Raw genomic sequence first — 23,380 nt, forward strand, 5'->3', positions numbered from 1 at the left:
TAAATAAAAACAAGCGTGTAATTATTTACATTTTATAAATTGTTAAATATGTTAAAAAAAAAGAAGATAAATAAATAACAACAAGCGTGTAATTATTTACATTTTATAAATTGTTAAATATGTTAAAAAAAAGAAGATAAATAAATAAAAACAAGCGTGTAATTATTTACATTTTATAAATTGTTAATTCTGTTAAAAAAAAGAAGATAAATAAATAACAACAAGCGTGTAATTATTTACATTTTATAAATTGTTAAATATGTTAAATAAAAAGAAGATAAATAAATAAAAACAAGCGTGTAATTATTTACATTTTATAAATTGTTAAATATGTTAAAAAAAAAGAAGATAAATAAATAACAACAAGCGTGTAATTATTTACATTTTATAAATTGTTAAATATGTTAAAAAAAAGAAGATAAATAAATAAAAACAAGCGTGTAATTATTTACATTTTATAAATTGTTAAATATGTTAAATAAAAAGAAGATAAATAAATAAAAACAAGCGTGTAATTATTTACATTTTATAAATTGTTAAATATGTACAAAAAAATAGATAAATAAATAAAAACAAGCGTGTAATTATTTACATTTTATAAATTGTTAAATATGTACAAAAAATAGATAAATAAATAAAAACAAGCGTGTAATTATTTACATTTTATAAATTGTTTATTATGTTAAAAAAAAAGAAGATAAATAAATAAAAACAAGCGTGTAATTATTTACATTTTATAAATTGTTAAATATGTTAAAAAAAAGAAGATAAATAAATAAAAACAAGCGTGTAATTATTAATATGTTATAAATTGTTAATTATGTTAAAAAAAAGAAGATAAATAAATAACAACAAGCGTGTAATTATTAATATTTTATAAATTGTTAATTATGTTAAAAAAAAGAAGATAAATAAATAAAAACAAGCGTGTAATTATTAATATTTTATAAATTGTTAATTATGTTAAAAAAGAAGATAAATAAATAACAACAAGCGTGTAATTATTAATATTTTATAAATTGTTAATTATGTTAAAAAAAGAAGATAAATAAATAAAAACAAGCGTGTAATTATTTACATTTTATAAATTGTTAATTATGTTAAAAAAAAGAAGATAAATAAATAAAAACAAGCGTGTAATTATTTACATTTTATAAATTGTTAATTATGTTAAAAAAAAAAGAAGATAAATAAGTAAAAACAAGCGTGTAATTATTAATATTTTATAAATTGTTAATTATGTTAAAAAAAAAGAAGATAAATAAATAACAACAAGCGTGTAATTATTAATATTTTATAAATTGTTAATTATGTTAAAAAAAAGAAGATAAATAAATAAAAACAAGCGTGTAATTATTTACATTTTATAAATTGTTAATTATGTTAAAAAAAGAAGATAAATAAATAAAAACAAGCGTGTAATTATTTACATTTTATAAATTGTTAATTATGTTAAAAAAAGAAGATAAATAAATAAAAACAAGCGTGTAATTATTTACATTTTATAAATTGTTAATTATGTTAAAAAAAAAAGAAGATAAATAAGTAAAAACAAGCGTGTAATTATTAATATTTTATAAATTGTTAATTATGTTAAAAAAAGAAGATAAATAAATAACAACAAGCGTGTAATTATTAATATTTTATAAATTGTTAATTATGTTAAAAAAAAAGAAGATAAATAAATAACAACAAGCGTGTAATTATTAATATTTTATAAATTGTTAATTATGTTAAAAAAAAGAAGATAAATAAATAAAAACAAGCGTGTAATTATTTACATTTTATAAATTGTTAATTATGTTAAAAAAAGAAGATAAATAAATAAAAACAAGCGTGTAATTATTTACATTTTATAAATTGTTAATTATGTTAAAAAAAGAAGATAAATAAATAAAAACAAGCGTGTAATTATTTACATTTTATAAATTGTTAATTATGTTAAAAAAAAATAGATAAATAAATAAAAATAAAACCTTTTTTTTTAAAGGCCCAAATATAAACTGACTCAAAACAAAAAATTAATAAAAAAAATTAAGTAAGAAAACCTCGATTTAAATTAAATTTTATGCAAAACAGATCAAACCCTGGACCTCCGTTGGCCCCCGAGCCAGTCGAGTTTAAACCTGACGGCGGTTGAACCAGCAGCCTCCGGTCGTGGAGCTAATGGCTGCTGTAAAAAACGAGCATCGAATCATTTTCATCAGTTAAAAATAGAAACTTTTGGCCGAGTCACCTCTGAACTCTCGGGACCCCGTCTGACCTTGTGAGCGCGACCTCTGACCCCCGCCTCACATCCTGTGTGATCGTGATTTGTCGTGTTTGTGTCGTCGGCGGCGACGGTCGCAGGAAGATAGAAATCACGTTTATTTCATTACGGCGCAGTAATGGCTGCGACGCTCTGGCGCAGGAAGCTCTGGGATCACGAGCGTCTCGGACGAGATTAACGTGAGATTTAAAAATAGACGCACTGAGAGCGCAGACCTCTGCCGAGCAGCTCGTTTATTGTTGGTTTAATCCACTGACGTTTAGACCCGCGAACGTTTCGCCGAAGATCTTTCTGCGCCACAGAGAGTGACGAGCCTTCGAGTGACTCGTGGATCCAGATGGTGATTCTTTATGTTGCCATGACGACATCACCTGTCGACGTGTCATTAATACTTAAACACAAACATCTTCACATGTTTGTCGATCGTTTTGCTCAAATATAAATGAAGAAAACTACAAAAACACCTCCTTGGCAGAGGTGATGATAAAAATTGCGCGACACGGTGCCACGCCCTTATATGGCTACAGTCGAAAATAAGTTGTTTTTTATTATTATTGGGAAAAAAACTTTTGTTCGCAGACACACTATGACACAATTTTTGTGTGTAAAACTGACGACACAGCAGCTTCACGTGTGTGTGTTTCTGTGTGTGTGTGTGTGTTTCTGTGTGTGTGTGTGTCTGTGTTTCTGTGTGTGTGTGTGTGTGTGTGTGTGTCTGTGTGTGTGTGTGTGTTTCTGTGTGTTTGTGTTTCTGTGTGTGTGTGTTTCTGTGTGTGTGTGTTTCTGTGTGTGTGTGTGTCTGTGTGTCTGTGTTTCTGTGTGTGTGTGTGTGTCTGTGTGTGTGTGTGTGTTTCTGTGTGTTTGTGTTTCTGTGTGTGTGTGTTTCTGTGTGTGTGTGTGTGTTTCTGTGTGTGTGTGTGTTTCTGTGTGTGTCTGTGTGTGTGTGTTTCTGTGTGTGTGTGTGTGTGTGTGTATGTTTCTGTGTGTGTGTGTGTTTCTGTGTGTGTGTGTGTGTTTCTGTGTGTGTGTGTGTTTCTGTGTGTGTCTGTGTGTTTGTGTTTCTGTGTGTGTGTGTGTGTGTGTACTGTATGTTTCTGTGTGTGTGTTTCTGAGTGTGTGTGTTTCTGTGTGTGTGTGTGTTTCTGTGTGTGTGTGTGTATGTTTCTGTGTGTGTGTGTGTTTCTGTGTGTGTGTGTTTCTGTGTGTGTGTGTGTGTGTTTCTGTGTGTGTGTGTGTTTCTGTGTGTGTGTGTGTGTGTGTGTTTCTGTGTGTCTGTGTGTGTGTGTGTGTTTCTGTGTGTGTGTGTGTGTTTCTGTGTGTGTGTGTGTTTCTGTGTTTCTGTGTGTGTGTGTGTGTGTGTATGTTTCTGTGTGTGTGTGTGTTTCTGTGTGTGTGTGTTTCTGTGTGTGTGTGTTTCTGTGTGTGTGTGTGTGTTTCTGTGTGTGTGTGTGTGTGTGTTTCTGTGTGTGTGTGTGTTTCTGTGTGTCTGTGTGTGTTTCTGTGTGTGTGTGTGTGTGTGTGTGTGTGTGTGTGTGTGTGTGTGTGTGTTTCTGTGTGTGTGTGTGTTTGTGTGTGTGTGTTTCTGTGTGTGTGTGTGTTTCTGTGTGTGTGTGTTTCTGCGTGTGTGTGTGTGTGTGTTTCTGTGTGTGTGTGTGTTTCTGTGTGTGTGTGTGTTTCTGTGTGTGTGTGTGTGTGTGTATGTGTGTGTGTGTGTGTGTGTGTGGGGGTGTGTGTGTGTGTGTGTGTGTGTGTGTGTGTGTGTGTGTGTGTGTGTGTGCGATCTACGTGTCACACACTCGTTTCACACCTGTGTCGTCAGGTGAGAATCTAACACACAAGTGTGTAGAGAAAGTCGTTCATCTTTCAACGAGTAGCAGGAATGTGTCCCAGCTCTTCAGGGTGACAGCCTGAACATGTGTTGAACTGTGGGAGGAAACCTGAGTTGCTGGAGACACAGAGACATATAGAGGTTTTTAAACGTGAAGGTTCTGTTCGAACAAAAGTTCTGTTCAGGAGAAGAAGAAACTCTTCACTCGCAGCTGTTTGTCGGAACCTTCGGGATTCAAACCGGAGACTCGATGATCCGCAGAGATGCGAATACTGGGAAACTTTTCCAGTTTTCTTAGCGTGTTCTTCCTGTTTCACACACGTGTGACGGTTTCACGTGAAGCTGTTTCTTTAGGTTTTTCTCTTGATTTAAACTTTTATTTTTACTTAAGTTAAGTTAATTATAAATGTATCTTTAAATATAAAGTTAAAATAAATGCAGTGTCGATGAAAAGCATTTAAGACCTAAATATAATATATATTTATTATAAAACATTTGTTTTTAATCAATATTGGTTTGTCATCATTTAAACACATTTGAAAGTCATTTAAAATAAAATAAAAATTATAAACTTGTTTGTTTGTAACATTTTGTTGATGTTTTCATTTTCTAATTTCAAAAACTTGAGTTAAATAAGATAAGATCAGATTAACCTTTATTTTTATTGCATTTAAAAAAAAAAGATTACAAACACATTATTAAATATTTAAAAAAAACAACCCAAGATAATAAATAAAATAATGATAAATATATCTACATTTTATTTTATATAACATTTACATAAATATAAAAATATATTCCTTAATTATTATTTAATTTATGTCAACATTTAGGTTTAATTAATTTTATAATTACAGATAAAATACATCAGAAAATACTTTTTATGTTTTTCATCGTTTGATTTAATTTGTAAAAACAGTTTAATTACAGTTTTTTCTTCCAATAATGTGTTTCATGAACATCTTCAGACGAGATTCTTAACGAGGTTTTAAATTGAGGTCACGAGCGTCAGAGAAACATCTGCTTCTCGCTGATGAGTCTCAGTCGCCTCCAGCGACACCTTGGGGTCCTGACGTCACGGACGACACCTGTCAGGTGGTCTCCACGGCAACCGCCGGGTCAACAGCAGAACCAACGGGTTCGAGACAAAGATTCACACTTTCTCTGAGTCCAACAAAAAGTCTCGCAAGTAAAAGAAAAATGGTTATAAAAGATGAACTCGTGGCGACTTTCTATTGGTTCAACATCTGCACCGGTGCAAAGGATTGTGGGAAATGCACCTGAAACGACAGCTATGCTAGCGACGCGCGGCTACGGTCGAGCTAACGATTGTAACTTCTCACGAACGAAAACATCCGTCGATCACAGACCAGACGTCGTTCCCTGTCCCAGCCAGCCGGGGCAGGAGACACGTGCCGTGATTTAAGTCATTGAAGAATGTCTTGAGGTTCAGGTGAGGGTGGAGTACCCGGAGAAAACCCACAAAAGAAAAGAGCAAAGAAGAGAAATTAAGATTTATTTCCATGAAAAGATCTAGTTTGAGTCTCAAACCAACGACTCGACACTGAAGCGACGAGTGACTCGAGCGTGACGTCATGAGAACCATGGACTTAGACTCGGAACCATTACGGCCTGAGAGGGTTTTTAAAGTGTCGTTGTCAAGAAAACTACTTTGAAACGACAAAGTTCTTCTTGAAAACTTTTGGTTCAAATCCAGAACCTGCTGAAGGTGACGCTTCATTTTCAACTGTAGACTTGAGCGCCGTGGTGTGTGTTCCTCCGGGTTCTTGATCCAGAACCAGACTCGAGGTCAATGAGACCAGAATAAAAGCATCTTTTTTCTTCTCCACACATTTGGATGTAAGAGATAAACAAATGACGTCACAGAGAGTCTCTAATGGCGTCTGAACCCGCGACCCCTCGAGGTGTGTGTGTTGATCTGTCAAAGTGTTGTGTGTGTGCAGAAATCACACTCTTTCTCACGTCACTCATCCGTTTGTCAGAGGCTTCGGAAACGTCGTGCTGCCCCCGTGTGGCCAGATGTAGTCATGACACTAGTCAACAGAGAAACACGTGACTCACTTTAAAAAACAACATTTAACTTCTTATTTTGAAACAAAATAGTTTATTGATTCTCAAATGTTATCTATTGAGTTATAATCTGGATTTTAAAATAAATTATACGAACAAATATTGGTTAAAAAACGTGTATTTTTATTAAGTGATGCAGAGAATCTCGTTTCTCTTGCTAATAAATATAGATTAATATTTAAAACATGTTATTCACAAGATTAGTTAAATGTTGACATATTTAAACATTCAGGAGATTTGATCAAATATCGTGTTTACACGTAATATCTACTAAACTCATTTTTTATAGTTCATCACATGTTCAACTTAATCTATTTAATTTGTTCTAAGTTTTAGGAACATTTTAATTTTTTATTTGTCAATATTTCTTGGATCTAAACATTATTGTTTTGAGAAAAAAAGAAAGATTTGATAAAAAGAAAAATGTTGTTATCAGAGTCTGTTATGGTTTAAATATTTATGTTTACACAGAACAAGGAAATTATTTTTACGAAAATAAAATAAATAACTTCAGTAATTACACCACGATAAGACATTTACAAAATAACGAATATGTTTACTAAAGAAAAAATGTAGATACAGTTTAAATATTTATTTTATATTTATAAAATCCTCAAACACACAAAATATCATGTCGTTTATATTATTATTATTATTATTATTATTATATTTATTTGCGCTCTCGGGGGCCCCCTGGTGGCGATGGGCCCCTAAACGGTGCTTAAATCGCGACACAGATCTTCGGATCAAGTTCGACTGACATCATCTCAACTCTATCAAGTTCATTTCTAGAAACATATCGTTCAGTTCCTTGGGCTCGTGACCCAGATGTGACGTCACATTCGGAACCTTCTCTTGTGATCTACTAACACAGGGGGTCTCAGGAGGTCCAAAGATCTCAGAATCTTGTCTTTTTTTTTAAAGTGTGGCGTCGAAGCTCCTCGAAGTGTGAGGCTCGCGCGCAGGTGAGAGGGTCAGGTGACGCGCGCGAGGAGGATGTGTTTGTCCTGTGATGCTGAGGAATCAAAGCGCACGCGCTGAAGCAGCAGATCTTGCGCAGACTTGACTGGAGCTTCACTGATGCTGGAGCTTCACTGATGCTGGAGCTTCCCTGATGCTGGAGCTTCCCTGATGGAGACCCTCCTGGAGACCACCATGGCGAGGACCGCGCGTCGTGCACGTCGCGCCACATCCGGTCGATCCTAACGTCTGGCATCTACCGGGGATGAGTCGCGAGCTCGCGCCGTGCGTCTGCGCCTGACACGAGCCTCAGACGACGAGCGGATCTTCTTCTGGACTTCTGGGTGAAAGCGGGTCATTATGACCTTAGACTCGTCGCGTCCAAGACAAGCCTCGGATCGGTTGCTGGCGGCGGTTCTGTGTCTTCAGGTCTGGCTCTGGACCGCGGCGTCCGGGGAGTCGCATCAGGACCACTTCAGCGTGGAGGTGAGATAAATGGCCTCCTCACGCACGCACGCACGCGCGCGCGCGCACACACACTGGCGCCTCTGATGCGCAATAATAACACGTCACAGGATCATCGATCGTCAGATGTTTGCGATCAAAGGTGCTTGTGTGATGCCTTCAGGCTCCTCATACATGTGGGACATCAGAGCAGTGCAGGATAAACAAGGCGTTGAGCTCAGCAGCAGAAGATGGATCAGGAGGGGGAGGGATGGACAGATTAGCCGAGGCGGCTTCTCATTGGCTGGCGCCAGGCGGCGGCGAGGACGCTGGTTGGACGAGCAGACGTGCACGCGCCTCGTGGTCGTCAGCGTCAGAGTCTGCCCGTGACCCCTGAACACACCAGGTGACCCGGAGCTCGCGGGACCACCTGTCGGGGCAGGAGGAGAGGGAAGGGTTCGAAGGTCAGAGGTGATGGAGGGATGATGGAGGGATGATGGAGGGATGAGAGAGAAGGATGGAAAGAACCATGACAACAACAACAACAACACGACTGAAGCACAAACACATTGAAAGTATTTCAGGAGGAAAAACATCAAAGATACTCGTGAATCATTTCAGTGAAACATAAAAATAATCTTTCAAACGCATCAATATTGTGTTTGTTTGGAAGCAAAAACCATCGTTTAGAGTCAAATATTTGATCTTCAGTTACTGTGTCGACTGTTGTCAAGAGTGTGTTGAAAGTATTACAATACAAGGATAAGATTTATAGTACATGTAGTGATGTGACTGTAGTAACAAGTATATAAGTGTAGTATTGTCAAGAGTGTGTTGATAGTATTACAATACAAGGATAAGATTTATAGTACATGTAGTGATGTGACTGTAGTAACAAGTATATATGTGTAGTATTGTCCAGTACTTGACTCTGGTGTTGTGATAGTGTAGTAACAAGGATATATGTGTAGTATTGTCCAGTACTTGACTCTGGTGTTGTGATAGTGTAGTAACAAGTATATATGTGTAGTATTGTCCAGTACTTGACTCTGGTGTTGTGATAGTGTAGTAACAAGTATATATGTGTAGTATTGTCCAGTACTTGACTCTGGTGTTGTGATAGTGTAGTAACAAGTATATATGTGTAGTATTGTCCAGTACTTGACTCTGGTGTTGTGATAGTGTAGTAACAAGGATATATGTGTAGTATTGTCCAGTACTTGACTCTGGTGTTGTGATAGTGTAGTAACAAGTATATATGTGTAGTATTGTCCAGTACTTGACTCTGGTGTTGTGATAGTGTAGTAACAAGTATATATGTGTAGTATTGTCCAGTACTTGACTCTGGTGTTGTGATAGTGTAGTAACAAGTATATATGTGTAGTATTGTCCAGTACTTGACTCTGGTGTTGTGATAGTGTAGTAACAAGGATATATGTGTAGTATTGTCCAGTACTTGACTCTGGTGTTGTGATAGTGTAGTAACAAGTATATATGTGTAGTATTGTCCAGTACTTGACTCTGGTGTTGTGATAGTGTAGTAACAAGTATATATGTGTAGTATTGTCCAGTACTTGACTCTGGTGTTGTGATAGTGTAGTAACAAGTATATATGTGTAGTATTGTCCAGTACTTGACTCTGGTGTTGTGATAGTGTAGTAACAAGTATATATGTGTAGTATTGTTCAGTACTTGACTCTGGTGTTGTGATAGTGTAGTAACAAGTATATATGTGTATTATTGTCCAGTACTTGACTTTGGTGTTGTGATAGTGGGTATATGTGGAGTATTGTGGAGTACTTGACTCTGGTGTTGTGATAGTGTAGTAACAAGGATATATATGTGCAGTATTGTGGAGTACTTGACTCTGGTGTTGTGATAGTGTAGTAACAAGGATATATGTGGAGTATTGTCCAGTACTTGACTCAGGTGTTGTGATAGTGTAGTAACAAGGATATGTGTAGTATTGTGGAGTACTTGACTCTGGTGTTGTGATAGTGTAGTAACAAGGATATATATGTGCAGTATTGTGGAGTACTTGACTCAGGTGTTGTGATAGTGTAGTAACAAGGATATGTGTAGTATTGTGGAGTACTTGACTCTGGTGTTGTGATAGTGTAGTAACAAGGATATATATGTGCAGTATTGTGGAGTACTTGACTCTGGTGTTGTGATAGTGTAGTAACAAGGATATATGTGGAGTATTGTCCAGTACTTGACTCAGGTGTTGTGATAGTGTAGTAACAAGGATATGTGTAGTATTGTGGAGTACTTGACTCTGGTGTTGTGATAGTGTAGTAACAAGTATATATGTGTAGTATTGTGGAGTACTTGACTCTGGTGTTGTGATAGTGTAGTAACACGTATATATGTGTAATATTGTCCAGTACTTGACTCTGGTGTTGTGATAGTGTAGTAACAAGTATACATGTGTAGTATTGTCCAGTACGTGACTCTGGTGTTGTGATAGTGTAGTAACAAGTATATATGTGTAGTATTGTCCAGTACTTGACTTTGGTGTTGTGATAGTGTAGTAACAAGTATATATATGTAGTATTGTCCAGTACTTGACTCTGGTGTTGTGATAGTGTAGTAACAAGTATATATGTGTAGTATTGTGGAGTACTTGACTCTAGTGTTGTGATTGTGTAGTAACAAGGATATGTGTAGTATTGTGGAGTACTGGACTCTGGTGTTGTGACAGTGTAGTACCAAGTATATATGTGTAGTATTGTCCAGTACTTGACTCTGGTGTTGTGATACTGTAGTAACAAGTATATATGTGTAGTATTGTCCAGTACTTGACTCTGGTGTTGTGATAGTGTAGTAACAATGATATATGTGGAGTATTGTGGAGTACTTGACTCTGGTGTTGTGATAGTGTAGTAACAAGGATATATATGTGCAGTATTGTGGAGTACTTGACTCTGGTGTTGTGATAGTGTAGTAACAAGGATATATGTGGAGTATTGTGGAGTACTTGACTCTGGTGTTGTGATAGTGTAGTAACAAGGATATGTGTAGTATTGTGGAGTACTTGACTCTGGTGTTGTGATAGTGTAGTAACAAGGATATATGTGTAGTATTGTCGAGTACTTGACTCTGGTGTTGTGATAGTGTAGTAACAAGGATATATGTGGAGTATAGCGGAGTACTTGACTCGGGTGTTGTGATAGTGTAGTAACAAGTATATATGTGTAGTATTGTCCAGTACTTGACTCTGGTGTTGTGATAGTGTAGTGACAAGTATATATGTGTAGTATTGTCCAGTACTTGACTCTGGTGTTGTGATAGTGTAGTAACAATGATATATGTGGAGTATAGCGGAGTACTTCACTTGGGTGTTGTGATAGTGTAGTAACAAGGATATGTGTAGTATTGTCCAGTACTTGACTCTGGTGTTGTGATAGTGTAGTAACAAGGATATATGTGGAGTATAGCGGAGTACTTCACTTGGGTGTTGTGATAGTGTAGTGACAAGTTCATATGTGTAGTATTTTCCAGTACTTGACTCTGGTGTTGTGATAGTGTAGCAACAAGTATATATGTGTAGTATTGTCCAGTACTTGACTCTGGTGTTGTGATAGTGTAGTAACAAGTATATATGTGTAGTATTGTCGAGTACTTGACTCTGGTGTTGTGATAGTGTAGTAACAAGTATATATATGTAGTATTGTCCAGTACTTGACTCTGGTGTTGTGATAGTGTAGTAACAAGTATATATGTGTAGTATTGTCGAGTACTTGACTCTGGTGTTGTGATAGTGTAGTAACAAGTATATATGTGTAGTATTGTCGAGTACTTGACTCTGGTGTTGTGATAGTGTAGTAACAAGTATATATGTGTAGTATTGTCGAGTACTTGACTCTGGTGTTGTGATAGTGTAGTAACAAGTATATATGTGTAGTATTGTCGAGTACTTGACTCTGGTGTTGTGATAGTGTAGTAACAAGTATATATGTGTAGTATTGTCGAGTACTTGACTCTGGTGTTGTGATAGTGTAGTAACAAGTATATATGTGTAGTATTGTCGAGTACTTGACTCTGGTGTTGTGATAGTGTAGTAACAAGTATATATGTGTAGTATTGATAGTGTAGTAACAAGTATATATGTGTAGTATTGTCCAGTACTTGACTCTGGTGTTGTGATAGTGTATTAACAAGTAAATATGTGTAGTATTGTCGAGTACTTGACTCTGGTATTGTGATAGTGTAGTAACAAGTATATATGTGTAGTATTGTCGAGTACTTGACTCTGGTGTTGTGATAGTGTAGTAACAAGTATATATGTGTAGTATTGTCCAGTACTTGACTCTGGTGTTGTGATAGTGTAGTAACAAGGACATATGTGTAGTATTGTCCAGTACTTGACTCTGGTGTTGTGATAGTGTAGTAACAAGTATATATGTGTAGTATTGTCCAGTACTTGACTCTGGTGTTGTGATAGTGTAGTAACAAGTATATATGTGTAGTATTGTCGAGTACTTGACTCTGGTGTTGTGATAGTGTAGTAACAAGGACATATGTGTAGTATTGTACAGTACTTGACTCTGGTGTTGTGATAGTGTAGTAACAAGTATATATGTGTAGTATTGTCCAGTACTTGACTCTGGTGTTGTGATAGTGTAGTAACAAGTATATATGTGTAGTATTGTCCAGTACTTGACTCTGGTGTTGTGATAGTGTAGTAACAAGTATATATGTGTAGTATTGTCCAGTACTTGACTCTGGTGTTGTGATAGTGTAGTAACAAGTATATATGTGTTGTATTGTCCAGTACTTGACTCTGGTGTTGTGATAGTGTAGTAACAAGTATATATGTGTAGTATTGTCGAGTACCTGACTCTGGTATTGTGATAGTGTAGTAACAAGTATATATGTGTAGTATTGTCGAGTACTTGACTCTGGTGTTGTGATAGTGTAGTAACAAGGACATATGTGTAGTATTGTCCAGTACTTGACTCTGGTGTTGTGATAGTGTAGTAACAAGTATATATGTGTAGTATTGTCCAGTACTTGACTCTGGTGTTGTGATAGTGTAGTAACAAGTATATATGTGTAGTATTGTCCAGTACTTGACTCTGGTGTTGTGATAGTGTAGTAACAAGTATATATGTGTAGTATTGTCCAGTACTTGACTCTGGTGTTGTGATAGTGTAGTAACAAGTATATATGTGTTGTATTGTCCAGTACTTGACTCTGGTGTTGTGATAGTGTAGTAACAAGTATATATGTGTAGTATTGTCCAGTACTTGACTCTGGTGTTGTGATAGTGTAGTAACAAGTATATATGTGTAGTATTGTCCAGTACTTGACTCTGGTGTTGTGATAGTGTAGTAACAAGTATATATGTGTAGTATTGTCCAGAACTTTACTCTGGTGTTGTGATAGTGTAGTAACAAGTATATATGTGTAGTATTGTCCAGTACTTGACTCTGGTGTTGTGATAGTGTAGTAACAAGTATATATGTGTAGTATTGTCCAGTACTTGACTCTGGTGTTGTGATAGTGTAGTAACAAGTATATATGTGTAGTATTGTCGAGTACTTGACTCTGGTGTTGTGATAGTGTAGTAACAAGTATATATGTGTAGTATTGTCCAGTACTTGACTCTGGTGTTTTGATAGTGTAGTAACAAGTATATATGTGTAGTATTGTGGAGTACTTGACTCTGGTGTTGTGATAGTGTAGTAACAAGTATATATGTGTAGTATTGTGGAGTACTTGACTCTGGTGTTGTGATAGTGTAGTAACAAGTATATATGTGTAGTATTGTCCAGTACTTGACTCTGGTGTTGTGATAGTGTAGTAACAAGTATATATGTGTAGTATTGTCCAGTACTTGACTCTGGTGTTGTGACCTGCCGCTGCAACAGAACTTCATCCACACAGTAATACTGCACGAGTGAAGCATCAGTTCTTTGTTCTTCTCTTGAGCTGGACTCTCAGACTTCACTCGGTCTGATGCCACTCAAGGACGTGTGAGGACGAGATGTGTCCACAGTGTTCGGAGCAGATGATTGACAGTCAGTGTCGGTACAGTGTTTCTACATCCTTCCTCCTCGTCCTCATGGCTGGAGGGTCAGTGAAGGCATCGCTGCACGTGAGACGAGCTCAGGGTTCTGATGCAAGTGGCTGCAGTGCTGATGAAGCTCAGCAGGTGCTGGAGTTGGAAAGAGAAACTAAGAATTACAACAGGCTGCAGGTGAACTTGAACGCATCACCAGAAATATTCATTCATCCTCAGATTGTTGTCGTCAGAACCTTCAATAAATCTTATCGTTTAGAGGTTCTAGTTGACTGACTGTGTTCTGAAGTGAGGATTACAAGGTGTTCCCGAGCCAGAGTGAAGATACAGAAACATCAGCTGATTTATGTCTTGATTACGTTCATGTTCTTTAAATATGAACCTCACATATGTTTGTGATCAATTCTGTGTGTTTGTGATCAATACTGTATGTTTGTGATCAATACTGTGTGTTTGTTTTCAATGCTGTGTGTTTGTTATCAATACTGTATGTTTGTAATCAATACAGTGTGTTTGTGATCAATACTGTGTGTTTGTTATCAATACAGTGTGTTTGTAATCAATACTGTATGTCTGTGATCAATACTGTATGTTTGTGATCAATGCTGTGTGTTTGTGATCAATGCTGTGTGTTTGCGATCAATACAGTGTGTTTGTTATCAATACAGTGTGTTTGTAATCAATACTGTATGTCTGTGATCAATACTGTATGTTTGTGATCAATGCTGTGTGTTTGTGATCAATGCTGTGGGTTTGTGATCAATGCTGTGTGTTTGCGATCAATACAGTGTGTTTGTTTTCAATGCTGTGTGTTTGTTTTCAATGCTGTGTGTTTGTGATCAATGCTGTGTGTTTGTGATCAATGCTGTGTGTTTGTGATCAATACAGTGTGTTTTTGTGATAAATGCTGTGTGTTTGTGATCAATGCTGTGTGTTTGTTATCAATACAGTGTGTTTTTGTGATAAATGCTGTGTGTTTGTGATCAATACTGTGTGTTTTTTATCAATGCTGTGTGTTTGTTATTAATACTGTGTGTCTGTGATCAATACTGTGTGTTTGTGATCAATGCTGTGTGTTTGTGATCAATGCTGTATGTTTGTTATCAATACAGTGTGTTTGTAATCAATACTGTATGTCTGTGATCAATACTGTATGTTTGTGATCAATGCTGTGTGTTTGTGATCAATGCTGTGGGTTTGTGATCAATGCTGTGTGTTTGCGATCAATACAGTGTGTTTGTTTTCAATGCTGTGTGTTTGTTTTCAATGCTGTGTGTTTGTGATCAATGCTGTGTGTTTGTGATCAATGCTGTGTGTTTGTGATCAATACAGTGTGTTTTTGTGATAAATGCTGTGTGTTTGTGATCAATGCTGTGTGTTTGTTATCAATACAGTGTGTTTTTGTGATAAATGCTGTGTGTTTGTGATCAATACTGTGTGTTTTTTATCAATGCTGTGTGTTTGTTATTAATACTGTGTGTCTGTGATCAATACTGTGTGTTTGTGATCAATGCTGTGTGTTTGTGATCAATGCTGTATGTTTGTTATCAATACAGTGTGTTTTTGTGATCAATGCTGTGTGTTTGTGATCAATACAGTGTGTTTTTGTGATCAATGCTGTGTGTTTGTGATCAATGCTGTGTGTTTGTTTTCAATGCTGTGTGTTTGTTATCAATACTGTGTGTTTTTTATCAATGCTGTGTGTTTGTTATTAATACTGTGTGTTTGTGATCAATGCTGTGGGTTTGTTTTCAATGCTGTGTGTTTGTTATCAATACTGTGTGTTTGTTATTAATACTGTGTGTTTGTTATCAATAAAGTGTGTTTGCTTTCAATACTGTGTGTTTGTTATCAATGCTGTATGTATGTGATCAATATTGTGTGTTTGTGATCAATGCTGTGTGTTTGTAATGAATACTGTATGTTTGTGATCAATACAGTGTGTTTGTTTTAAATGCTGTGTGTTTGTTATCAATACTGTATGTTTGTAATCAATACAGTGTGTTTGTTATCAATACAGTGTGTTTGTAATCAATACTGTATGTCTGTGATCAATGCTGTGTGTTTGTGATCAATGATGTGTGTTTCTGATCAATGCTGTGTGTTGTGATCAATGCTGTGTGTTTGTGATCATTACTGTGTGTTTGCGATCAATACAGTGTGTTTGTTTTCAATGCTGTGTGTTTGTTATCAATGCTGTATGTCTGTGATCAATACTGTATGTCTGTGATCAATACTGTGTGTTTGTGATCAATGCTGTGTGTTTGTGATCAATGCTGTGTGTTTGTTTTCAATGCTGTGTGTTTGTGATCAATACAGTGTGTTTTTGTGATCAATACTGTGTGTTTGTGATCAATGCTGTGTGTTTGTTTTCGATGCTTTGTGTTTGTTATCAATACTCTGTGTTTTTATCAATGCTGTGTGTTTGTTATTAATATTGTGTGTTTGTGATCAATGCTGTGTGTTTGTTTTCAATGCTGTGTGTTTGTTATCAATACTGTGTGTTTGTTATCAATACTTTGTGTTTTTTATCAATACTGTGTGTTTGTTATCAATACAGTGTGTTTGCTTTCAATGCTGTGTGTTTGTTATCAATGCTGTATGTTTGTGATCAATACTGTGTGCTTGTGATCAATGCTGTGTGTTTGTGATCAATACTGTGTTTTTGTGATCAATACAGTGTGTTTTTGTGATCAATGCTGTGTGTTTGTAATCAATACTGTATGTTTGTGATCAATACAGTGTGTTTTTGTGATCAATGCTGTGTGTTTGTAATCAATACTGTATGTTTGTGATCAATACAGTGTGTTTTTGTGATCAATGCTGTGTGTTTGTGATCAATACAGTGTGTTTGTGATCAATACTGTGTGTTTGTGATCAATACAGTGTGTTTGTGATCAATACTGTGTGTTTGTGATCAATACAGTGTGTTTGTTTTCAATGCTGTGTGTTTGTTATCAATGCTGTGTGTTTGTTATCAATATTGTGTGTTTGTGATCAATACTGTGTGTTTTTGTGATCAATGCTGTGTGTTTGTAATCAATACTGTATGTCTGTGATCAATACTGTATGTTTGTGATCAATACAGTGTGTTTGTTTTCAATGCTGTGTGTTTGTGATCAATGCTGTGTGTTTGTAATCAATACAGTATGTATGTGATCAATACAGTGTGTTTTTGTGATCAATGCTGTGTGTTTGTAATCAATACTGTATGTCTGTGATCAATACTGTATGTTTGTGATCAATACAGTGTGTTTTTGTGATCAATGCTGTGTGTTTGTAATCAATACTGTATGTCTGTGATCAATACTGTATGTCTGTGATCAATACAGTATGTTTGTGATCAATACAGTGTGTTTGTTTTCAATGATGTGTGTTTGTAATCAATACTGTATGTCTGTGATCAATACTGTATGTTTGTGATCAATACAGTATGTTTGTGATCAATACAGTATGTATGTGATCAATACAGTGTGTTTTTGTGATCAATGCTGTGTGTTTGTAATCAATACTGTATGTCTGTGATCAATACAGTATGTTTGTGATCAATACAGTGTGTTTGTTTTCAATGATGTGTGTTTGTAATCAATAGTGTATGTCTGTGATCAATACTGTATGTTTGTGATCAATACAGTGTGTTTGTTTTCAATGCTGTGTGTTTGTTATCAATACTGTGTGTTTGTGATCAATACTGTGTGTTTGTGATCAATACTGTGTGTTTGTGATCAATGCTGTGTGTTTGTTATCAATACTGTATGTCTGTGATCAATACTGTATGTTTGTGATCAATACAGTGTGTTTGTTTTCAATGCTGTGTGTTTGTTATCAATGCTGTGTGTTTGTGATCAATACTGTGTGTTTGTGATCAATACTGTGTGTTTGTGATCAATACTGTATGTTTGTGATCAATACAGTGTGTTTGTGATCAATACTGTGTGTTTGTGATCAATACAGTGTGTTTGTGATCAATACTATGTGTTTGCGATCAATACTGTGTGTTTGTGATCAATACTGTGTGTTTCTGATCAATACAGTGTGTTTGTGATCAATACAGTGTGTTTGTTATCAATGCTGTGTGTTTGTTATCAATACTGTGTGTTTATGATCAATACTGTGTGTTTGTGATCAATACTGTGTGTTTGTGATCAATACTGTGTGTTTGCGATCAATACTGTGTGTTTGTAATCAATACTGTGTGTTTGTGATCAATGCTGTGTGTTTGTAATCAATGCTGTGTGGTTGTAATCAATACTGTATGTTTGTTATCAATGCTGTGTGTTTGTAATCAATACTGTATGTCTGTGATCAATACTGTATGTTTGTGATCAATACAGTGTGTTTGTAATCAATACTGTATGTCTGTGATCAATACTGTATGTTTGTGATCAATACAGTGTGTTTGTTTTCAATGATGTGTGTTTGTAATCAATACTGTATGTCTGTGATCAATACTGTATGTTTGTGATCAATACAGTATGTTTGTTTTCAATGCTGTGTGTTTGTTATCAATACTGTATGTTTGTGATCAATACAGTGTGTTTGTGATCAATACAGTGTGTTTGCGATCAATACAGTGTGTTTGTGATCAATGCTGTGTGTTTGTGATCAATACAGTGTGTTTGTGATCAATACAGTGTGTTTGCGATCAATACTGTGTGTTTGTGATCAATACTGTGTGTTTGTGATCAATACTGTGTGTTTGTGATCAATACTGTGTGTTTGTGATCAATACTGTATGTTTGTGATCAATACAGTGTGTTTGTGATCAATACAGTGTGTTTGCGATCAATACAGTGTGTTTGTGATCAATGCTGTGTGTTTGTGATCAATACAGTGTGTTTGTGATCAATACTATGTGTTTGCGATCAATACTGTGTGTTTGTGATCAATACTGTGTGTTTGTGATCAATACAGTGTGTTTGTTATCAATGCTGTGTGTTTGTTATCAATACTGTGTGTTTATGATCAATACTGTGTGTTTGTGATCAATACTGTGTGTTTGTGATCAATACTGTGTGTCTTTGATCAATACTGTGTGTTTGTGATCAATACTGTGTTTGTAATCAATACTGTGTGTTTGTGATCAATACTGTGTTTGTAATCAATGCAGTGTGTTTGTGATCAATGCTGTGTGTTTGTAATCAATTCTGTGTGTTTGTGATCAATGCTGTGTGTTTGTGATCAATGCTGTGTGTTTGTTATCAATGCTGTGTGTTTGTAATCAATGCTGTGTGTTTGTAATCAATGCTGTGTGTTTGTAATCAATGCTGTGTGTTTGTAATCAATGCTGTGTGTTTGTAATCAATGCTGTGTGTTTGTAATCAATGCTGTGTGTTTGTTATCAATGCTGTGTGTTTGTAATCAATGCTGTGTGTTTGTAATCAATGCTGTGTGTTTGTTATCAATGCTGTGTGTTTGTAATCAATGCTGTGTGTTTGTTATCAATGCTGTGTGTTTGTAATCAATGCTGTGTGTTTGTAATCAATGCTGTGTGTTTGTAATCAATGCTGTGTGTTTGTAATCAATGCTGTGTGTTTGTAATCAATGCTGTGTGTTTGTAATCAATGCTGTGTGTTTGTTATCAATGCTGTGTGTTTGTAATCAATGCTGTGTGTTTGTAATCAATGCTGTGTGTTTGTAATCAATGCTGTGTGTTTGTTATCAATGCTGTGTGTTTGTAATCAATGCTGTGTGTTTGTAATCAATGCTGTGTGTTTGTAATCAATGCTGTGTGTTTGTAATCAATGCTGTGTGTTTGTAATCAATGATGTGTGTTTGTAATCAATGCTGTGTGTTTGTAATCAATGCTGTGTGTTTGTAATCAATGCTGTGTGTTTGTAATCAATGCTGTGTGTTTGTAATCAATGCTGTGTGTTTGTAATCAATGCTGTGTGTTTGTGATCAATGCTGTGTGTTTGTAATCAATGCTGTGTGTTTGTAATCAATGCTGTGTGTTTGTTATCAATGCTGTGTGTTTGTAATCAATGCTGTGTGTTTGTAATCAATGCTGTGTGTTTGTTATCAATGCTGTGTGTTTGTAATCAATGCTGTGTGTTTGTTATCAATGCTGTGTGTTTGTTATCAATGCTGTGTGTTTGTAATCAATGCTGTGTGTTTGTTATCAATGCTGTATGTTTGTAATCAATGCTGTGTGTTTGTAATCAATTCTGTGTGTTTGTTATCAATGTTGTGTGTTTGTAATCAATGCTGTGTGTTTGTAATCAATGCTGTGTGTTTGTTATCAATGCTGTATGTTTGTAATCAATGCTGTGTGTTTGTAATCAATGCTGTGTGTTTGTTATCAATGCTGTGTGTTTGTTATCAATGCTGTATGTTTGTAATCAATGCTGTGTGTTTGTAATCAATTCTGTGTGTTTGTTATCAATGTTGTGTGTTTGTAATCAATGCTGTGTGTTTGTAATCAATTCTGTGTGTTTGTTATCAATGTTGTGTGTTTGTAATCAATGCTGTGTGTTTGTAATCAATGCTGTGTGTTTGTTATCAATGCTGTGTGTTTGTAATCAATTCTGTGTGTTTGTTATCAATGTTGTGTGTTTGTAATCAATGCTGTGTGTTTGTAATCAATTCTGTGTGTTTGTTATCAATGTTGTGTGTTTGTAATCAATGCTGTGTGTTTGTAATCAATGCTGTGTGTTTGTTATCAATGCTGTATGTTTGTTATCAATGCTGTGTGTTTGTAATCAATGCTGTGTGTTTGTAATCAATGCTGTGTGTTTGTAATCAATGCTGTGTGTTTGTGATCAATGCTGTGTGTTTGTAATCAATGCTGTGTGTTTGTAATCAATGCTGTGTGTTTGTTATCAATGCTGTGTGTTTGTTATCAATGCTGTGTGTTTGTTATCAATGCTGTGTGTTTGTTATCAATGCTGTGTGTTTGTGATCAATGCTGTGTGTTTGTTTTCAATGCTGTGTGTTTGTTATCAATGTTGTGTGTTTGTGATCAATGCTGTGTGTTTGTTATCAATTCTGTGTGTTTGTTTTCAATGCTGTGTGTTTGTGATCAATGCTGTGTGTTTGTGATCAATGCTGTATGTTTGTTATCAATGCTGTGTTTTTGTTATCAATACTGTGTGTTTTTTATCAATGCTGTGTGTTTGTTATCAATGTTGTGTGTTTGTGATCAATGCTGTTGGTTTGTTATCAATTCTGTGTGTTTGTTTTCAATGCTGTGTGTTTGTTATCAATGCTGTGTGTTTGTGATCAATGCTGTGTGTTTGTTATCAATGCTGTGTGTTTGTTATCAATGCTGTGTGTTTGTTTTCAATGCTGTGTGTTTGTTATCAATGCTGTGTGTTTGTGATCAATGCTGTGTGTTTGTTTTCAATGCTGTGTGTTTGTTATCAATGCTGTGTGTTTGTTATCAATGCTGTGTGTTTGTGATCAATGCTGTGTGTTTGTGATCAATGCTGTGTGTTTGTTATCAATGCTGTGTGTTTGTTATCAATGCTGTGTGTTTGTGATCAATGCTGTGTGTTTGTTATCAATGCTGTGTGTTTGTGATCAATGCTGTGTGTTTGTTATCAATGCTGTGTGTTTGTTATCAATGCTGTGTGTTTGTTATCAATGCTGTGTGTTTGTTATCAATGCTGTGTGTTTGTGATCAATGCTGTGTGTTTGTTATCAATGCTGTATGTTTGTGATCAATGCTGTGTGTTTGTTATCAATGCTGTGTGTTTGTTATCAATGCTGTGTGTTTGTTATCAATGCTGTGTGTTTGTTATCAATGCTGTGTGTTTGTTATCAATGCTGTGTGTTTGTTTTCAATGCTGTGTGTTTGTTATCAATGCTGTGTGTTTGTTTTCAATGCTGTATGTTTGTTTTCAATGCTGTGTGTTTGTTATCAATGCTGTGTGTTTGTGATCAATGCTGTGTGTTTGTTATCAATGCTGTGTGTTTGTTATCAATGCTGTGTGTTTGTTATCAATGCTGTGTGTTTGTTATCAATGCTGTGTGTTTGTGATCAATGCTGTATGTTTGTTTTCAATGCTGTGTGTTTGTTATCAATGCTGTGTGTTTGTTTTCAATGCTGTGTGTTTGTTATCAATGCTGTGTGTTTGTTATCAATGCTGTGTGTTTGTTATCAATGCTGTATGTTTGTTTTCAAAGCTGTTTGTTTGTTATCAATGCTGTGTGTTTGTTATCAATGCTGTGTGTTTGTTATCAATGCTGTGTGTTTGTTATCAATGCTGTGTGTTTGTTATCAATGCTGTATGTTTGTTTTCAAAGCTGTTTGTTTGTTATCAATGCTGTGTGTTTGTTATCAATGCTGTGTGTTTGTTATCAATGCTGTGTGTTTGTTTTCAATGCTGTATGTTTGTTTTCAATGCTGTTTGTTTGTTATCAATGCTGTGTGTTTGTGATCAATGCTGTGTGTTTGTTATCAATGCTGTGTGTTTGTTATCAATGCTGTGTGTTTGTTTTCAATGCTGTATGTTTGTTTTCAATGCTGTGTGTTTGTGATCAATGCTGTGTGTTTGTTATCAATGCTGTGTGTTTGTTATCAATGCTGTGTGTTTGTTTTCAATGCTGTATGTTTGTTTTCAATGCTGTGTGTTTGTTATCAATGCTGTATGTTTGTTTTCAATGCTGTGTGTTTGTGATCAATGCTGTGTGTTTGTTATCAATGCTGTGTGTTTGTTATCAATGCTGTGTGTTTGTTTTCAATGCTGTATGTTTGTTTTCAATGCTGTTTGTTTGTTATCAATGCTGTGTGTTTGTGATCAATGCTGTGTGTTTGTTATCAATGCTGTGTGTTTGTTATCAATGCTGTGTGTTTGTTTTCAATGCTGTATGTTTGTTTTCAATGCTGTGTGTTTGTGATCAATGCTGTGTGTTTGTTATCAATGCTGTGTGTTTGTTATCAATGCTGTGTGTTTGTTATCAATGCTGTGTGTTTGTTTTCAATGCTGTATGTTTGTTTTCAATGCTGTGTGTTTGTTATCAATGCTGTGTGTTTGTTTTCAATGCTGTGTGTTTGTGATCAATGCTGTGTGTTTGTTATCAATGTTGTGTGTTTGTGATCAATGCTGTGTGTTTGTGATCAATGCTGTGTGTTTGTTATCAATACTGTGTGTTTTTTATCAATGCTGTATGTTTGTTATCAATGCTGTGTGTTTGTTATCAATGCTGTATGTTTGTGATCAATGCTGTGTGTTTGTTATCAATGCTGTGTGTTTGTTATCAACGCTGTATGTTTGTTAACAATGCTGTGTGTTTGTTATCAATGCTGTGTGTTTGTTATCAATGCTCTGTGTTTGTTATCAATGCTGTGTGTTTGTTATCAATGCTGTATGTTTGTTATCAATGCTGTGTGTTTGTTATCAATGCTGTGTGTTTGTTATCAATGCTGTATGTTTGTTATCAATGCTGTGTGTTTGTTATCAATGCTGTGTGTTTGTTATCAATGCTGTGTGTTTGTGATCAATGCTGTGTGTTTGTTATCAATGCTGTATGTTTGTTATCAATGCTGTGTGTTTGTTATCAATGCTGTGTGTTTGTTATCAATGCTGTGTGTTTGTTATCAATGCTGTGTGTTTGTTATCAATGCTGTGTGTTTGTGATCAATGCTGTATGATTGTGATCAATGCTGTGTGTTTGTTTTCAATGCTGTGTGTTTGTTATCAATGCTGTGTGTTTGTTTTCAATGCTGTGTGTTTGTTATCAATGCTGTGTGTTTGTTATCAATGCTGTGTGTTTGTAATCAATGCTGTGTGTTTGTTATCAATACTGTGTGTTTGTT

General features: G+C 35.5%; 1 protein-coding gene across 2 annotated transcripts in view; it reads left to right on the forward strand.

The window, feature by feature from the left end:
• The first annotated feature begins 7,506 nt into the window (after positions 1–7,506).
• Positions 7,507–23,380, forward strand: part of mmp16b (matrix metallopeptidase 16b (membrane-inserted)) — a 43,864-nt gene continuing 27,990 nt past the window's right edge. For both annotated transcript variants that reach the window (XM_087810598.1, XM_087810599.1), the window contains exon 1: positions 7,507–7,634. In XM_087810598.1, the coding sequence (XP_087666724.1) occupies positions 7,509–7,634 (126 nt within the window). In that variant the 5' untranslated portion in view covers positions 7,507–7,508. The remainder of the gene's footprint in view (positions 7,635–23,380) is intronic.

This window comes from Callionymus lyra, chromosome 16 (genome assembly GCF_982586985.1).
Source record: "Callionymus lyra chromosome 16, fCalLyr1.hap1.1, whole genome shotgun sequence".
In the NCBI taxonomy this organism is placed as follows: domain Eukaryota; kingdom Metazoa; phylum Chordata; class Actinopteri; order Syngnathiformes; family Callionymidae; genus Callionymus; species Callionymus lyra.